The sequence below is a fragment of the Acytostelium subglobosum genome (assembly GCF_000787575.1).
Source record: "Acytostelium subglobosum LB1 DNA, scaffold: scaffold28, whole genome shotgun sequence".
NCBI classification, from domain to species: domain Eukaryota; phylum Evosea; class Eumycetozoa; order Acytosteliales; family Acytosteliaceae; genus Acytostelium; species Acytostelium subglobosum.
Genome location: NW_012236505.1, coordinates 189,288 through 206,033, shown reverse-complemented (window position 1 = coordinate 206,033; position 16,746 = coordinate 189,288). Strand labels below are relative to the sequence as shown.

The following is a 16,746-nucleotide window of genomic DNA, read 5'->3' as shown; positions in this document are numbered from 1 at the left end:
ACTGATTGTCAATAGTTCAACCGTTCAGCACTAAGATCGATCTTCTTTTCTCTTGTATGATTGATTGTCTGTCTGTGTCAGTCTGTCTGTCTATGTCAGAGTAAGTAAGTCTGTTTGCTATATGATGTCTTGAAGTTGACTGATTGATGTCGACTTTGATTGAATGATTAGCAAAGTAAGTTGGTTGGAGTAATAATAATAATTGCAAAGAATATGAACTTGGTGGTGGTTTGTTTGTTTGTTGTTTGATTGTTTAGGTCCACAACCCTTTAATACAACACACCCTCACTCAACCCTAAGTGTTGTTGAGAATAGAAGCGACCGACAGACACTCACACACAGACACAGACGCACACATACACAAACACACAGACATGATGTTAAGTGGACTTCGAAGTCTTAGACTTAGAGGTCATCATGTATCATTGTTGCGTCTAACTCATAATATACATCCAACATCAAACTATAACGTTTGTTCATACTCAACAAGTACTCATTCTGAACATGGACATGGTCAAGGACATGGACATGGACAACAGCATGGACATGGACAACAACAACATCAACAACATGGACAACAACAACAACAACATGGGCAAGGAGGAGCAAAACATATACCTAATGCAAGATCAGTGTTGAAGAAGTTCTTCTTGAAGGTTCATCCAGACTTGTTCTATCAATATCCTAATATGAAGAAGGTTAATGATCAGTCGTTGAGAGCACTACAGAGTTTCTTGGAGGAGGTCAAGAGTGGCAAGGTCACAACAAAGTCATATACATTGGAGTTCTTCTATCTTGACTCCAAGAGCGCCACGTCCACTGATGAATCAACCGTTCCTCACATCTCTGTATCATTCGATATTGACAACTCTACACCTCGTCGACTAAACCAAATGATCCGTAAAGCTGAGAAGCAGTTACAATACATGCTAAAGTATGTCACATTCAATCGTTCATACATTCATTCAATCAATCATACTCACTCAATCAACATCAGGTCGATTGGTATCAAGGAAGAGTTCCACATCAACTCATTGTTGGGCAAGTCAACAACAAGTGAGAACTATGAGTCGTCGGAGAGTCTACTTGGATTCCTCAAGAATAATGCAGAGCATGCTAGAGACATGGCCAAATATGTTGTTGATGGTATGCTCCTGGTGTCCTGACCATGATCATCCCCAAACTGACAAGACATCGACTCACCATCACTCACCATTAGAGGAACGATCAATTGACATCATGTACACATTCTTCTTCATGGAGCATAAGATACGAGTGCTGTTTGATCATGAGATTGAACTGACGACTGAACAGAAGAAGACGATACTTAGACATCTGGAACAGACATTGCATACTCTGTCTCCAAGAATATCTGATGAGCAGCTGGTGGACAAGGTATTCTATAGCAAGGACAGGGAGCGCGAGGATAGGGCACGCAAGTCCAAACTAGAGACATTCCACTTCACAGACGAACAAATCGATGACATGACCAGCGATGATAATACAGACTATAATAACATCACATCTGGATTCACTGGATTTGGACAACGAATCAAAGCGGCAACACCAGATGTTCGAAACCAGATGTTTGAACCATACTCTGTGTTCAAGGATAAGGACAGCTGGCGTGGATGGGACAAAATCAAGGCTGGCTTTGTCACACCAGAGACCACCGAGAAGACAGACGATTCACACATCAGTCTGCGGCTTGAAGGCATGACCCTATTCTTCACCAACAAGAGTGGCATCGACCTGGAGGGAAGGTTGCAGTTACATCAGTATGTACATCATCAGAGTGAGAAAGCGACTGGGACTAATACTTTGGCCATGACATGTCATGATAGTGATCAAGCCGACAAATGGATTGAAGACATCAATAATATTAAGCCATCATTGGTAATCGATAATATCAAGTCATGTAGGAATAGGAAGAAGTTGGTATGTATCTGGTTGGCTGGATGGATTGATGGCGACACATGAACAGACACATACTCACTCATACTCAATACCAGGAAGGAGAGGTGGCGGATAAACTTGGAGTAGGATGTATCTTTACAGATTATAATGAACAGAACTCACCAATGTATTTGGACTATCTCAATAATATGTTATGTGCGACTGTCGAGCCCGTTATGGACAAGTATGGAAACCAAGTTGGAGACACCAAACCAAAGTTGAACGATATTAATATAAGAGTACTGTCGCCAAACTCTACATTGATCGAACCATTCTCATTGGATGAACAGAATGGAGTGATCAATGTGCCAATGAATGGACAGTTTGGCGAAGTGACCAAGTTCATTGCACAGTGTGGCGATCATGTCATCAGAGAGTTTGTCAAGCATCAGAACCAAGTGCGCAATCTCAATCAGTTGGAGCTGACTGTGAAGCGACAGTTCCGTCTACTCAAACTCAAGCGTCATCCAGACATCACGGACTTGGACCTCGTGTCATGCCTGCGACGTATGCTCAACAATCACCAACCCTTCCTCCCGCTCCTCTACAACATCAAACTTGTCATTGGCAAGGAGTACGCAATGGGCAGCGATGGATCAATAACAATCAAATGGGACTTTGAACTGTGATCATTCAATCAATCATTCAATCAATGTACATTTACCAACTTCCACACATCATGTTTAATGTGTAGACTTCCTCCATCTTATCCTCTTGATACATCTCTGCCAAAGACACTGGCCTTGACCCAATCGAATGCTACGAGCACTCTGTTGCGAATGCTGAGACACTTGGAGAGATAGGCACTTCGCCAGAGAATGAATGTGGCCAAACCTTCGCTGGTGGTCGAGCTGCTCTTGCCATCGGCCGACTTGAGCTCAAACACTGCATTGTGATCGCCGACGTAGGCCAGTGTGCCCATGTGATGATACTTGAACAGTGGCTGCTTGTGAACGAACTTGTCCATGTCGGACAGCGACTCCTTGCCCTTGACCGACCTGTACATGTCTTCGGAGAGGTCGTTGAACAGACGACCGAGGTAGCGACCCTGCTGACTGGCCACCTGGGCGGTGGCGGCGTACGGTGTGACGCTGCAGTCACCGATGGCCCATATGCCATCGGCACCCTTCACACGGAAGTACTCGTCGACCACCAGACCACGACGGACATTCTGATCGGCACCAATCGATTGCATCAATCCCTTGGTAACGAGTCTTGGACCATTACCAGTGGCCCATACCAACACACCATATGGGATGACCTTCTCCACCTTGTCCTGATCCTTAACAATCAACTCTCTCTCCTTTACACTGGTCACTGCGGTCTGAGTCCAGACCTTTGTCTTTGGTGAACTGCGTAGTTTCTTCTCAACATGCTCTGTGTAGGGTTGGTGAGATAGAGTTAGCGACTGGCCTGTGCCAGCTGAGTGCTTGTCCAGATGCTTACCAACGATGGTCTTGTCAAACACTGTAAGGATGTGTGGCAGGGCTTCAACCAATGTGATCCTCACTCGATCAGCCAAGTGTGATGGATAATGCTTCTTGATGTCGCGCTCAATAAAGTCGTTCAACTCTCCAGTGATCCTGATTGGTTGATTGAATGAATGATTGAGTGTGAGCATAACATGACAAGATAGGACAGGAAAGTCAGCTGACTGATTGAATACATACTCTACACCAGATGGTCCACCTCCAACGATCACAAAATGTAATAGTCGATCAATCTCTGCACTTGGCTGTCCTGGATAGCCTGCTGTCTCGAGACAGTCAATGATGCGATCTCGTATCATTCTAGTGTCGCTGATCTCCTTCATGAAGCAGGCGTTCTCTCGCACGCCTGGAATGCCAAAGGTGGCATTGTCCGCGCCAACACCAACAACCAGCTGGTCATATGGCAGCTCAAACTCGGACACCAGTCCCTTGACCGAGCTGTTGTCAAAGCACTTGACGGTCTTGCGCACGGGATCGATGCTCAGACACTCAGCCTCGATAAAGTCCACTTCGGACGCATCGGATCTCTTGCAGTACTTGCGAATTGGTTCCATGATGGAGCGACTCTCCACGGTGCCAGTCGTTGTTCCGGGCAGCAGTGGGGTGAAGAGGAAGTAGTTCCTGGGCGAGACGATTGTCACGTTGAACTGGTCGGTGTGCATCTTGCGCAGCATACACAAACTGGCCCATCCTGAGCCGAGGATGACAATCCTTGGTCGATCCTTTCTCTCCTCCTCTGACAATCTATGACGGAACTTATCAGTTATAATATCAATGTCATCATTGATCACCAAGTCAAAGACTGTGAATGATGCCAGAGCCAATATACCAGTTCCAATCCAGAATGTCCAGCCTCTCTTTTTCTTTGTTGACTTTGATTCATTATTATTGTTGTTGTTGTTTGTATCATTGGATGTTGATGTTGAAGTTGATGTTGAGTAGTTGGCCAATCCTCCAACAAACTTGGATGATGATGATGGTTGTATCAACTGTTTGACTGATCTTGTCAATATATTTCTTGGTACAGATAACATTGTTATTATTTGTAGGTATATTTATATATATATATATGTAATACAAAGGTATGAATGAATGAATAGATATCAAAGATTAATTGAATGAATGAATCAACTGTGGTCATCCATCATCATAATCCTACCACATGTGGCTCAAGAGTTAAAGATGGACCCTTTGTAAGTTCAAATAATTGTGAACAAGAGGGAGGTAAGGTAACCCCTCGCAACAACATGTACCGTGATCTTCATCTCGATGGCAAAGCACAAGGTTTCGGACCGTTGGCCCATCACCATCACCAACCCAGGTCTAGATGATCTTGGCTCCCAAAATGTTTGAACATCAAATGATCACCATGACTTTTGGTCATTTGCCAAAGACAGACAACTCGCTGCAATGATTGTTGGATACCGGCATCATCATTCGTATTATCGCATGACCTGATTGTTTTCGACTCTCGCGGCGAGGCCTAGGCCAATACCTTCAAAGACCACTTTGAAGTCTCATGATGGACAAGGCTTTGTCCCAATCGTCCGAATGAGTTCTTAACAATCATATGTCGGTACAAACTTGGTAACCCTTGAACATTCTTGCATACATACAGACGAACCATCTCTTCGTTTAGTTGTATTGGTATGTATTTGGTGGGGAAGACTCTTCTCTTTGTCTTCATTATCTCTCTGTGGAAAATATTTATGAGTGAATTCTTGAATGTAGGTAGTCTGTTCAAAGTCAAGGATTGAGATAAGAGTGAATGGACACATGAAGTAGTACCGATCAATGTATCACTCTCTATCTCTCTCTTCACAGTGACTTGTATTGGACAACAACGAATGATGTGTGTTTTGTGTTTGTGTGGCAAAAACTCTCAAGAAGTGAGCTTCAGACACTCTCGGACCAGAGGCAGCAGTCGAACGAAACACATGTATTTACTCTGACTATTTCAATTAACCTTATTACATTATATTATATATACATATATAAATACAACACCAAAAGAACACAATGAACGAAGTTGATGCTAAGTTGGTCGAGATGAAGTTCTACACGAACTTGTTCACAAGGTAATCAATCATCATTGAATGAAAGAATCATTTAACGAATGAATGAAGAATGAATGAACAAATGAGCAGAAACAGGCCTACAATGGTACATTGAACAACAGACGACTAATACTATTATTTATAGTTTGCAGAGGATATGCGCATCAAAGTGCATCTCTAAATATAATGACAGCGAGCTGACAGTTGGCGAGTCTGTGTGCGCTGAGCGTTGCACAGAGAAGTGGATGGAGACCTTCAAGAAGGTTCAGGCCAAGCTTCACAACGCACCACCAACCACTGGAATGCAGGCTGCTGCCGAGCCAGAGCCCGTCGCTGCCAAGAAGGGTTGGTTCTAAATACATTCATTTCAGTTCAATCAATCACAATCCCATTCATAGCGATGATGACGATGACGAAACCTCCAATTAAACTTGCTGTTACAGCAATATGATATATAAGACGATTATTGGATTGACAACAGAGCAGACAATACATGAAAGACTATGATCGATCGATCAATCATTGAAGTTCAATCATCACACCACCATTGAATGAATGATTGATGAGGTGGTTGGTGGTGTGATCAAGGCCCACTAACTTGAAACAAGACTTTAATTGTTTAATTGCTATCTGTACATACATATACATATACATATATATCTAATTTGTTGATTGATTGATTGGACAATGTCTGCTGTAAAGAACTTGAGAAGGTGTACTCATGCTGGAAGCTGGTACAATGATAATGGTAAGTATGTTGCCCAGGCGCCAAGGGCAGAGCAAGCAGGGGAGCTAACATAGTTGGGACACAATCAAATAGCCACTGCATTGAACAAACAGTTGGGTGGATGGTTGGATGAGAACAAGCCATCAGGTCTAAATACAAGGGCAATAATTGTACCGTATGTATGATGAATGTCCATTCATTCAATCATTCAATCAATGATTGAACTGACCAACTATATGATGTAGACATGCAGGTTATGCTTATAGTGGTAGAGCAGCGGCTCATGGATACATCAATCTTGATGCTAACAAATAGTATGTTATGTTTGATTGACTCAAAGATAATGGATAATGCATGGCTAACTCAAAGGACATCAGCAAGCGTATCTTTATTCTTGGACCATCCCATCATGTCTACATGAAGTCATGTGGCCTTTCCAAGCTCACTCACTTTGAGACACCTCTTGGCAACCTTGAGATTGATACTGTTGGTGTGTATCGACCAATCAATCAATCAATCAATCAACATCCCAACCATACTCACTCGCTCACTTACTCCATCAATCAGTTATGAAGGAGTTGTTTGATACTGGAAGCTTCATATGGACAACACAGGACACTGATGAGGATGAACATAGTATTGAATTGCATCTTCCATATATTGCTCGTTTGGTACAAGGCAAGAACATCAAGATCGTACCTATTATGGTTGGCTCACTATCAAAGGACACGGAGCAAGACTATGGACGTATATTGGCCAAGTACTTGGACGATCCAGACAACTTCTTTGTGATCAGCAGTGACTTTTGCCATTGGGGCAAGCGCTTTGGATACACACACTATGACGAGTCGGCCGGTGCCATTCACAAGTCGATCGAGGAACTTGACAAGGCTGGCATGGCCAAGATTGAGTCTGGTGATCCACTTGAGTTCTCAGCCTATCTCAAAGATACAAAGAATACAATCTGTGGAAGGTATGATCATTCACTACATGGAATCATTCCAGTCACTCATTCAATCAATCACTCACACTAACTCAATCATTCAATCAAACTAGGAATCCAATCAGTGTAATGATGTGGACCGCCAAGAACAGTAGTCATAAGTACTCAATCACTTCATTGCACTATGAACAATCAAGCAAGTGTAACTCAATGACTGATTCATCAGTTAGCTATGGTGTGTTGTCATTCACTCAATTGTGATCAAGATTGTGAGAGGAGAAGGAGATGGAGGAGGAGGAGGATCACGAACCTATGCGACAAACATTCATTGTTGTCATTCTACCAATCAATGTACATTCATTCTACAAACCAATAATACATCAAAGAGTACTATAATGTGTTTCAATCATTCAATCAATCAATCAATCCAACCTAAATGATGACAACGACGAAGACCATCCATTCGTTGAATAGGATATTACTAGTATTACAAGAGAGGATGGATTGGTTGGTTCAACTTCTCTAGACTCTCTCAAATATCACCGAGATGAGAAACCTCCGTTGTATTTTCAAAAGTGAGAGTGATACTTGCAAGTATCCGCGCCTCCTTTTATTGGGCAACTCACACACAACAACAACAACATCAATATCCACAACACAATGCTCACTTGCTAATTCAAAGGGTTATCATCGTCTTTTGTTGTAATACTTACTTACTTACTTGTTTGTTCACTTTATATATATACATATTAATATTTGTAAATAAGTAGTTACAGGGCATAATAGAAGATGGATGAACCAAAGCAATTTAAAATAGTACTGTTAGGCAATACAGGGTAAGGACATTGGTTGAATGAATGAATGAATGAATGAATGAATGAATGAATGAATAGGTCAGTACTGACAATGACATCAACAACAATAACATAGAGTTGGCAAGTCATCGATATTCCACAGACTGGTGTTCAACAAGTTCAACCCAGAATACAGACCAACCTCTGGAACAGACTTCCTCTCAAAGCCATTCTACGTCAATGGTACAGTCTGTAACATACAGGTATGTTGTCGATTGATTCATTGATTGATGATTGATCAATCAAACATACTCACTCATTCATACCATATGTAGTTCTGGGATACATCAGGTGAAGCAAAGTATTGGTGCCTGACAGAGGTGTTCTGGAGGACGGCACATGCAGCTGTACTGGTGTACGACGTTACGGATGAGAAGAGTTTCAAGGATCTGTCGTTCTGGCTTAATGAATGTAAGACAAAGTGTCATTCTGTGGAGCAGGCCACATCAGAGAAGCCTGGCATCATCTTTGCAGTACTCGGTAACAAGGCCGACAATGATAGGAGAGCAGTGAGTACCATTAGTAGTAGTAGTGGAGGTAGTAGTCGTTCCCAAGATATCAGGCTTACACGCAGGACGCCAAACCAGGTACCATTTGAAACAGTTGGACAATGGTGCAAGGACAACAAAATCAAGCACTACTTCGAAGTCTCTTCAAAGGATGGAACAGGTGTCAAAGAGTCCCTAGTCAACCTGATAGAGAAGGTATTGGAGCAAGCTTTAGCCGAAGAGTATGGATAATTCATTCAATCATTCCAACCAATCGACATGTGACACTGACACTCTCTTCTCCACACATTCATTAGGTATGAAGACTCACTATCTGTTGAAGGCGCTCCACTATTGCAAGACTCTTCTTCAAGACGTAGAGAGTCGTCGGCTCCAAACTCCCCTCGAGCTTCATCATCTTCGTCATCACGCTGTTGTAGTCTAATGTAACATAGTGTTCCATGAGCCATGTAAACATATACACAAGGCTCAACTCGACAGACTCCCAACACAAGATAACCGATCAATCAAGCACATCAAATCAATCACATCAAATAGTAGCGGCACAGACGCCAATCAAGAGCAACACATGATCATTGGCTGGCGCGACGAGACCGCATTCCATCCATCCCTTTCACACTCCACCGCCTCACCAACTCCAAGTTGGTGACCTAGTCCAGGTCTGTGGTGGACAACATCCCATCTATCATCCATCTATCCAATGTAGCGCAGAAACAACACATTACTCGCGCGAACTCTCGCTCGAGCAAGCGAGATGAGATATCTTTATTAAATGGATTTCTCAACAAGCAACAACTCTTCGACGTAGATGACGTCGTTGTGGACATCGCTGCCAACATCGTAGCAGTGATTGGGACAGGTCAGCGCGAACAGGTTGGAGAAGTCCAGTGATGACACATCCTTGTTGTGGCTGATCTGTGTGATGATCGTCGATACGACCTGGAACTCAAACACCTTGTTCTTTCCACATCGCTTGCAGGCGTATGCCGTCTTGACGTCAAACATTTGGTTGCCAGCCTGTGACATGCAGAGTGGCTCGCCACCAAATCCATAACGTATCACTTGTTCTGGATAGTGATTGATCCTCTTGATGAACTTGCTAAATGCGCGATCCTTCACATACTCGTATGACTCTCCAGACCATTCCTCCATTTCACTATGGTCGTCCACATATCCATGTTTACCTCCCTTTCCACCTCCATGCATCTTTTGTTGTTTGATCACCTCTTCCTCAATCGTTACATAACATTCCTTGTATTGATTACCTATTATTTGATTGTGATTGAGTGAGTAAGTGATTGAGTGATTGAGGGAATGACGGTGTCGCCAAGGTTACTTACTTGGGTCTGAAGGTGTAACGAATCCTTCTAATGGTGAAGTCTCTGTTGATGATGTGTTGGTGGTCGAGGTCGATGATGTTGATGTTGATTGTTTGTTATTCTTCTGCTCTTTCTTCTTTGCCTGTTCTTCTTTCAGCATCTTATCTCTCTTCATTAACAGTTCATCTATGTTGTTGTTGTTATTATTGTTGTCTGTCTTTCCTGATAATCCCCAGTCATCTCCATCTTCTACTCCCCAGTCATCATCATCATCGCCATTCTCATTCTTTGTGTCATTCTGTACAACTTTCTCCTGGACTTCTTCCTCTTCTTCTTCATCCTCATCATATTCCTCTTCCTCTTCTTCGTATTCATTATACCCTTGTCTTGGTCTCTCCATTGACTTGATCAGTTTCCAACTTCCATTCAAAAGGTTAGCAAACCATGTTGTTGAACCTCAACCATCCCAACAATGAAACATACCCCTGTCTTGTAGCATTGCACTTGTGACAAACAAAGAGGTAGTAGCTCCTCTCAAACTGTGGCAGATGATCCAGTGGTGCGTATAGTTGCATTAAGAATGCCATGTCTCCTGAGCATTCTGTACACTTGATATGCGAGTACTTTGCAGGAGGTTGTGCCATCCAAACAGGTGAACCTCCAACCTTTGAATTATAAGGATACAAATCCTTAGCATTCAACGGTGCATCTATAAAGCCAACATAGTTAACAACCTTATTGCTCATCCTATTCTTGTTCCTCTATTATCTCTTTGATTGAATATGTAATAAAGTTGATTGATTGAACGACTCGTTCGTTTCTTCATTTTGACGAAAAGTTACAAACTTACCTCATCTTCATTCATTCATTCAATCAATGAAATAACAACCTTGTACATATACATAATCAAACAATCAATACAACACAATGGTAACCTGAATGATATGATTGATCTAGACTCCATCAACTAACACTCACTTCCGTATCAATCAATCAATCATTGAATCAATCAAGTCTAAACTATCATATATCACACCAGAAGGACTGCGAATCGATGGAAGACGCAGCAATGAGATACGAAGATTGAATATGAGAATGGGAGTATTTAGTAGAGCAGATGGATCAGCATATTATGAACAGGGCAATACAAAGATTGCGGTGGCAGTGTATGGACCAAGAGAGGTCGCTTCAAATCAGCGCGCACTACATGATCGCGCCGTTGTAAACTGCGATTTCTCCGTGGCGACATTCAGCAGCAGTTCAGAAAGAAAGATACGAGGCAAGGGCGATAAACAATCGTTTGAGATAGCAGCACTGATAAAGCAAGCGTTCGAGTCCACGATACAGGTGAATCTGTTCCCCAGATCACAGATTGACATATATATACAGGTGCTGCAGTCTGATGGAGGCCTGAAAGCTGCCGCCATCAACGCTGCGACTCTGGCCGCGGTCGACGCCGGCCTGCCGATGCGCGACTTTGTCTGTGCATGCTCGGCGACCTACATTGAGGGCGTGCCCCTGCTGGACCTGAACCACATGGAGGAGCGATCGGGCGGTGCCGATCTGCTGCTGTCTGTGCAGCCACAACTTGGCGGAGTCATCTCGCTCAACATGGAGTCAAAAGTGCCACAGGACATGTTTGAATCAGTCTTGGAGTTGGCCAACAAAGGATGCATGAAGATATTCGCTCTGATGCAGGCAGAGGTCAAGAGGCATTCAGCAGAGCTGCTATCCAATCAATTAGTAAAATAATAGTATAGTATTCGATAATCAATGGATGTTATTATATTTATTCCTCGCTATGGGAGTTCTCCTCTCGTTTGCGCTTGTGGCAAAGAGCTACCAGGGCATTCTCTAACTGTTTCTCGAGTTGTTCGACTCGAGCATCGCGATCTTCCATGACCTGGACCCAATTCCTCACGAAATCTTCCTTATTCAAAGGTCGAGCGAGAAAGGCCTCCTTGAATCTTTCGTCGTACCCTGGCTCGGAATCATTCATTGCCTCTTCTCTGAATAAAGCTGTGTAGGAACAGTCTGAGGGGGGCATGTCCTCTGCACCAAGTTTGATGGGCTCCTAAAATCGTGATACAATTGCTGGSCCCATACCTTGTACTCTTTAAATTGTCTAATGAGGAATTTTCTACATTCTTCAGTGCAATCCTCGGTCAACCAATTACGGCCGTAATCTTCGACTCGGGACGGATTGAAGGCTAATCCACATTCATAACTTTTATCAGCGCTTATTTCGTAGTAACCGTATGAGTGTTGGTAACAGAGTTTTGAACGCGATACTTTAGACATTGTTAAAATGGGAGGTATATCAAGCAAATGTGTTCTTGTTTGTCCCTCCCCTAATAATTAGTATGAGATGTTGACATATGTAGTGGTGACATACCACAAATAATATTTGCACAATATTTAAATAGACAGGCTAGCTGGAATGAAGAGAAGTGTGTGATGTCTGGTAATTGAATAGTTGGCGAAAAGATAGATTGGTCGATAATAGTTGTCCCATACACACTTGGTAATAAGACCATACACACATATATTGCCCCAGCCAAACTCCCCACCTGAAACTGTGTGAGCCAAGTTGGTGTTAACCAGTATCAATGGCATTCATTCATCCTCCTTCATTCGTATCACAACCATTGATTCTAGAATGCTTGGTCCAAACTTCAAACATCATCACTCCCACAATGCAACACTCTTCATCCAACTATGCATAGGAATGCTCTTATATAAGAGTACATCATGTTAGTCATGTGATCATTCAACTCCAGTGATACAATCAAATGTCGACATCACTTTATTGCACTTGGTCTTGGACTGGGACTTGAGATTTTATGAGATGAGGCTGAGGAATGAAAGATTGATCCATGGACTTGAGTAATTGATACGGAGAGAGGCAGCATAGAGGCAACAAGTACTTGGAGATGGATGGACATTGATTTTGTCTGGATCGGGTCCAAATTGTTTAACCTTTAGCTCGTTAAGTGGACAAGGCCATGGTTGACATTAGAATATGGTTAAGATGTTATATATATAGTTTGTCTGGATCGTTTGATCAATAAACATCCAGCAGGGCAGCCAATGTCCTTGAAGGTAATGTTAACTTTTGTTGTTTCTGTTATCAATTAAGTATGTTATGTTAGTATGAGTGATTGATTGATTGATTGATTGAATGAATGAATGATGCTTACAGATTGTCGACTAAACAGGTCTAGCCTCTGCTTAAAGTTCTCTACTTCTTTGTCAATCTCCTCTTGAAGGTCGGGGTCCAGCTGATCGTCGTCATCAGAGTCGTCGTCATCATCGTCTTCCAGCACGTCATCGTCTTCAATCTCGTATATCTTGGCATTGTTATTATTGTACAGCTTGTTGTTGTTTGAGTTGTTGTTACGCTTCTGATGCTCCAGTGATGTTGTATAAAGATCCGGTGAACTCTTTGATTGCTTTATCAGTGGATTGTTGTTGACATTGATGTTGCTGTTGCTCGAAGTTGATGGTGATGATGACGATGATGTGTTGTTGTTGTTGTTGCCATTCTGTGATTTCAATGTTGGTGACGATGTTTGATTTGGTAAAGAAGGCGGTGATGATGATGTTGTGTTGTTCTTGTTGTTATTCTTGTTTGATTGTTGTTGTTTAGTCTGTTGTTGTTGTTGCTTTGACTTTTTGTTATTCTTGCTGTTGCTCTTCTTCTTCTTGGAGTCCTCGCCCAAGAACTCTAACAACTCGTCAACTGTCCTATTGTCGTCCACGGCCGGTGTGTTCTGTATCTGCAGTATCTTATCCTTCTTTATCGTCTTCTTATGACTGCACTTTGATGAAAAGTATTGATTGTAGCCTGCCAAGTGAAGGTTGGTGAATGTCTCTCTAATCTCTTCTGAGCTTTTCTCTGTTATAAGTTTGGTTGATTGATTGATTGATTGATTAGTCGTCAGTCAGACATGTCTTTGCTGATGGATGATCCCCCGGGGATACACGTACGTGATATTTGCGCGGCGATCTCTCGCGATGTAAGACTGACGAGGGATTTGACATCGAGATAGTAGGAGGCGGATGCGAGTTCGCAGAGGTTTGATTGTTTCATTGAGATGAGTGCCTCGTCATGCTCGGTGATCTGTGCCGGCGTCGGGGAAGCCGAATGAAATTTACAATAGTCGATGATCGTTGCCAATATTTGTCCGCGAATCTCTGGGAAGCAGAGTATGCACTCGAGGTCCGTGTTGGAGTAGATGGTGGCCAGTAGCCGACCCTCCTTCTTGTGCAGCACGTATTTGCCCTCGATGTTGAACCAGCCGCCTAGACCATTCCTAAAGCCGACCTTTCCCGATGCAATATACTTCACTGTGCGACACATCTCTATTACACATTCCTCTAAATCATATTCATCGCCTTCACTACTAACAATCTTTACAATCTTTCTCGGTCCAATTGTTGATGTTACAGGCATTGCTGTCACTGTCGCTGTCGCTGTCGATGTTGCTGTTCCTGCTGATGTTGCCATTATGTTATTATTACTACTACTACTACTGCTATTGCTGCTATTGCTACTGCTACTGATATCACTGTTATTATTACTATTGTTTGTCATTTGTATATATGTGTATAAATATATATAATTAAATAATGCTAATAAGGACCCAAGAAGGACCTACTTTTACTAACTTGTCACTTAAGTGTGAATGTGTTATGGACACATGCACCTCTTTGAAAGCCTCAACTACTTCTTCTTAAAGTGAGTGTGTATGTGTGTGAAAGAGATAGAGATTGGTTGAGTTAAGTGTGTGTGTGTGTGTGGTGTGAACAAAGAATGAATGTTGGTTGAAGTCTTTGGTCTTCGTTTTGTTGTTGAAGTCTGCTTCCCTCCTCGATTTTAATTTTAATTTTTGAATTATTTGCGAACAAACAAAGAGATAATAATAATGAATGAATATGAATACAATATAATATCTATGTCTCATAAAGAATGAAAGAGATATACAATGTTTGTGTTGTTTATCTTATCTGTATGGGTCATTGTAACCAACGAGTTGGTCGAGTGAGTTGCATTGTGGCTCGAGTACATTGGCTTGGACAAAGGGAGTTGGTGCTTGGAAGATCATTGATTGATCGGTGTTGGTGTCGTAGTTGGGCCAGACGGTTGGCACGCTCAGTCCAATGTTGGGATTGCCATTGGCAACAAAGTTCATCCAATAGTTGTTCATGGCGTAGGCCAGCACCTGCTCGTCGGCATCAAAGGTGTAGCCGCCCAGTGACGCACTGTTGAAGATGAATGGCAGCTCGGAGCCGTGGCAGACGTGTCCCACGCAGTATGGATAGTCTGGTCCCCATGCATCAAAGGACAATACGTGCTGGAATTGGTAGGTGAAGACTGGCTCCACGCGGTTCAAGTATCTGGTCATGTTGCGGTTGGGACACACAAAGATGAAGTTGGTGCCGAGCACCGACATGACTGGACGGTTGTCCGAGTGCACAGGAGGGTATCCTGCAGCGATATCAACTGCCTTTTCATAGAACAAGAGTGCCAGCACTCCGGCGTACTCCTCCTCGGTGATGTTCTTGGCCGAGGCTTGATAGATGAACAGCAATGCCTCCTCCTTGACTGTACCAACAATCATTGGGATGTCCAGGAACTTGCCTTGCTCGATCAATGTGATGGGCTGATCGAGGATGTCGACCTCGTCCACAGTTGGTGTCCATGGCAGGAATGCGGCCAATGGGATAAGTGGGTCGACCTCTTGTTGCGCCTTGATCTGGCCCTGGATGACAGCATCAGCGTCGACAGCGAGCAGACAGGCGGGAGTGGCAGTGGGACAACCAACAGCCTTGGCAAAGTGCATAGAGTTTTGCTTGGCGACCGTACGTGTCTTGAGATCCAGCGTGAATGGGTTGCTCTCACTGATGGCCTGTTGGAACAGACCGAATGAGAGTGGCGAGGTGATGTGAGCGGCGATAGAAGTGGCGCCGGCGGACTGACCACAGAGTGTAACGCGCGATGAGTTGCCACCAAAGTAGGCGATGTTGTTTTGGATCCATTGGAGCGCCTGTCGTTGGTCCAGGAATCCGTAGTTGCCGGTAAAGTCGTCGGTCATGAGGAAGCCAAGCACTCCCAGGCGGTAGTTGATCGTGACGACGATGGCGTTTGAGCTGTTGACCATCGTGCCAGCGTTATACAACACTGATGATGCGGCACCCTGTTCAAAACGTCCACCTGGCAAGAATGCCATAACTGGTCTATTCGACTCTCCATCCACAGGCAAAGCAGTCAATGGTACAAACACATTCAAATACAAACAATCCTCACTAGTATTAGTTGGGCATGTTCCAGGTGGAAGCATACAGTTCTGTGGACATCCATACTGATTGTTTGATTGATTGATTGAGTGAGAGGTGATGTGAGTGAGTTGGTCACATGATCATTCCATTCATTCAAATTAACTTACTTGTGGATATCTCGCATCGAGTACATTTGGTTGCCATGACTTTGGATCAGTTGGTGGTTGCCAACGTGCATCTCCAACTGGTGGTGCGGCGAATGGAATCTAGTTTGTTTGATGGAGTAAGTATGATTGAGTGAATGATTGATGATTGATTGAGTGATCATTGATTGTAGCTTACACCATAGAACACTGCATAGTCATCCATGCGTAGACCTTGTACAAGTCCACCTGTAGTCTGAGCTTGAACAGTGTCATCCAACTCATTGTATTCAATATATTGGAATGCATTCATTGGCATGGCCAACATCAATGCCACCAACATCACCAAACAAACACTAGTATAAGAAGGCATGGTTATATCTATCTGTAATTGGGATTGGATTAGAATTGAATTGAATGGAATGATTGTGATTGTGATTGAATTGGACTCAATGAACACATCATC

General features: G+C 43.1%; 10 protein-coding genes across 10 annotated transcripts; 6 read left to right on the top strand and 4 right to left on the bottom strand.

Annotated features, from left to right (window-relative positions):
* Positions 1-599: 599 nt before the first annotated feature.
* Positions 600-2,585, top strand: SAMD00019534_106540 (hypothetical protein; the record flags this gene model as incomplete). The annotated part of the gene is made up of 5 exons (XM_012894089.1): positions 600-934; positions 998-1,146; positions 1,220-1,778; positions 1,830-1,938; positions 2,073-2,585. Coding segments are annotated over 5 exons (1,665 nt in total), but the record flags the coding sequence as incomplete, so codon positions are not given.
* A 77-nt stretch (positions 2,586-2,662) lies between these two features.
* Positions 2,663-4,120, bottom strand: SAMD00019534_106530 (hypothetical protein; the record flags this gene model as incomplete). The annotated part of the gene is made up of 3 exons (XM_012894088.1): positions 2,663-3,333; positions 3,403-3,539; positions 3,627-4,120. 3 exons carry the CDS (start codon positions 4,118-4,120, stop codon positions 2,663-2,665), a joined length of 1,302 nt encoding a protein of 433 aa, XP_012749542.1.
* A 100-nt stretch (positions 4,121-4,220) lies between these two features.
* Positions 4,221-4,388, top strand: SAMD00019534_106520 (hypothetical protein; the record flags this gene model as incomplete). The annotated part of the gene is made up of 1 exon (XM_012894087.1): positions 4,221-4,388. One exon carries the CDS (start codon positions 4,221-4,223, stop codon positions 4,386-4,388), a length of 168 nt encoding a protein of 55 aa, XP_012749541.1.
* A 1,077-nt stretch (positions 4,389-5,465) lies between these two features.
* Positions 5,466-5,859, top strand: SAMD00019534_106510 (hypothetical protein; the record flags this gene model as incomplete). Its single annotated transcript, XM_012894086.1, has 2 exons — positions 5,466-5,524; positions 5,649-5,859. 2 exons carry the CDS (start codon positions 5,466-5,468, stop codon positions 5,857-5,859), a joined length of 270 nt encoding a protein of 89 aa, XP_012749540.1.
* Positions 5,860-6,190: 331 nt separating this feature from the next.
* SAMD00019534_106500 (hypothetical protein) lies at positions 6,191-7,431 on the top strand (the record flags this gene model as incomplete). Its single annotated transcript, XM_012894085.1, has 6 exons — positions 6,191-6,251; positions 6,324-6,405; positions 6,476-6,544; positions 6,608-6,720; positions 6,798-7,203; positions 7,287-7,431. Coding segments are annotated over 6 exons (876 nt in total), but the record flags the coding sequence as incomplete, so codon positions are not given.
* A 531-nt stretch (positions 7,432-7,962) lies between these two features.
* On the top strand, positions 7,963-9,185 carry SAMD00019534_106490 (hypothetical protein; the record flags this gene model as incomplete). Its single annotated transcript, XM_012894084.1, has 5 exons — positions 7,963-8,009; positions 8,104-8,230; positions 8,303-8,757; positions 8,833-8,961; positions 9,074-9,185. The coding sequence occupies 5 exons, from the start codon at positions 7,963-7,965 to the stop codon at positions 9,183-9,185; spliced, it is 870 nt and encodes a 289-aa protein (XP_012749538.1).
* A 119-nt stretch (positions 9,186-9,304) lies between these two features.
* Positions 9,305-10,720, bottom strand: SAMD00019534_106480 (hypothetical protein; the record flags this gene model as incomplete). The annotated part of the gene is made up of 4 exons (XM_012894083.1): positions 9,305-9,801; positions 9,877-10,274; positions 10,339-10,616; positions 10,706-10,720. 4 exons carry the CDS (start codon positions 10,718-10,720, stop codon positions 9,305-9,307), a joined length of 1,188 nt encoding a protein of 395 aa, XP_012749537.1.
* A 149-nt stretch (positions 10,721-10,869) lies between these two features.
* On the top strand, positions 10,870-11,601 carry SAMD00019534_106470 (hypothetical protein; the record flags this gene model as incomplete). Its single annotated transcript, XM_012894082.1, has 1 exon — positions 10,870-11,601. A coding segment is annotated over one exon (732 nt), but the record flags the coding sequence as incomplete, so codon positions are not given.
* A 1,318-nt stretch (positions 11,602-12,919) lies between these two features.
* SAMD00019534_106460 (hypothetical protein) lies at positions 12,920-14,452 on the bottom strand (the record flags this gene model as incomplete). Its single annotated transcript, XM_012894081.1, has 3 exons — positions 12,920-12,979; positions 13,056-13,753; positions 13,846-14,452. The coding sequence occupies 3 exons, from the start codon at positions 14,450-14,452 to the stop codon at positions 12,920-12,922; spliced, it is 1,365 nt and encodes a 454-aa protein (XP_012749535.1).
* Positions 14,453-14,861: 409 nt separating this feature from the next.
* SAMD00019534_106450 (hypothetical protein) lies at positions 14,862-16,623 on the bottom strand (the record flags this gene model as incomplete). Its single annotated transcript, XM_012894080.1, has 3 exons — positions 14,862-16,220; positions 16,305-16,403; positions 16,480-16,623. 3 exons carry the CDS (start codon positions 16,621-16,623, stop codon positions 14,862-14,864), a joined length of 1,602 nt encoding a protein of 533 aa, XP_012749534.1.
* Between the last annotated feature and the right edge of the window lie 123 nt (positions 16,624-16,746).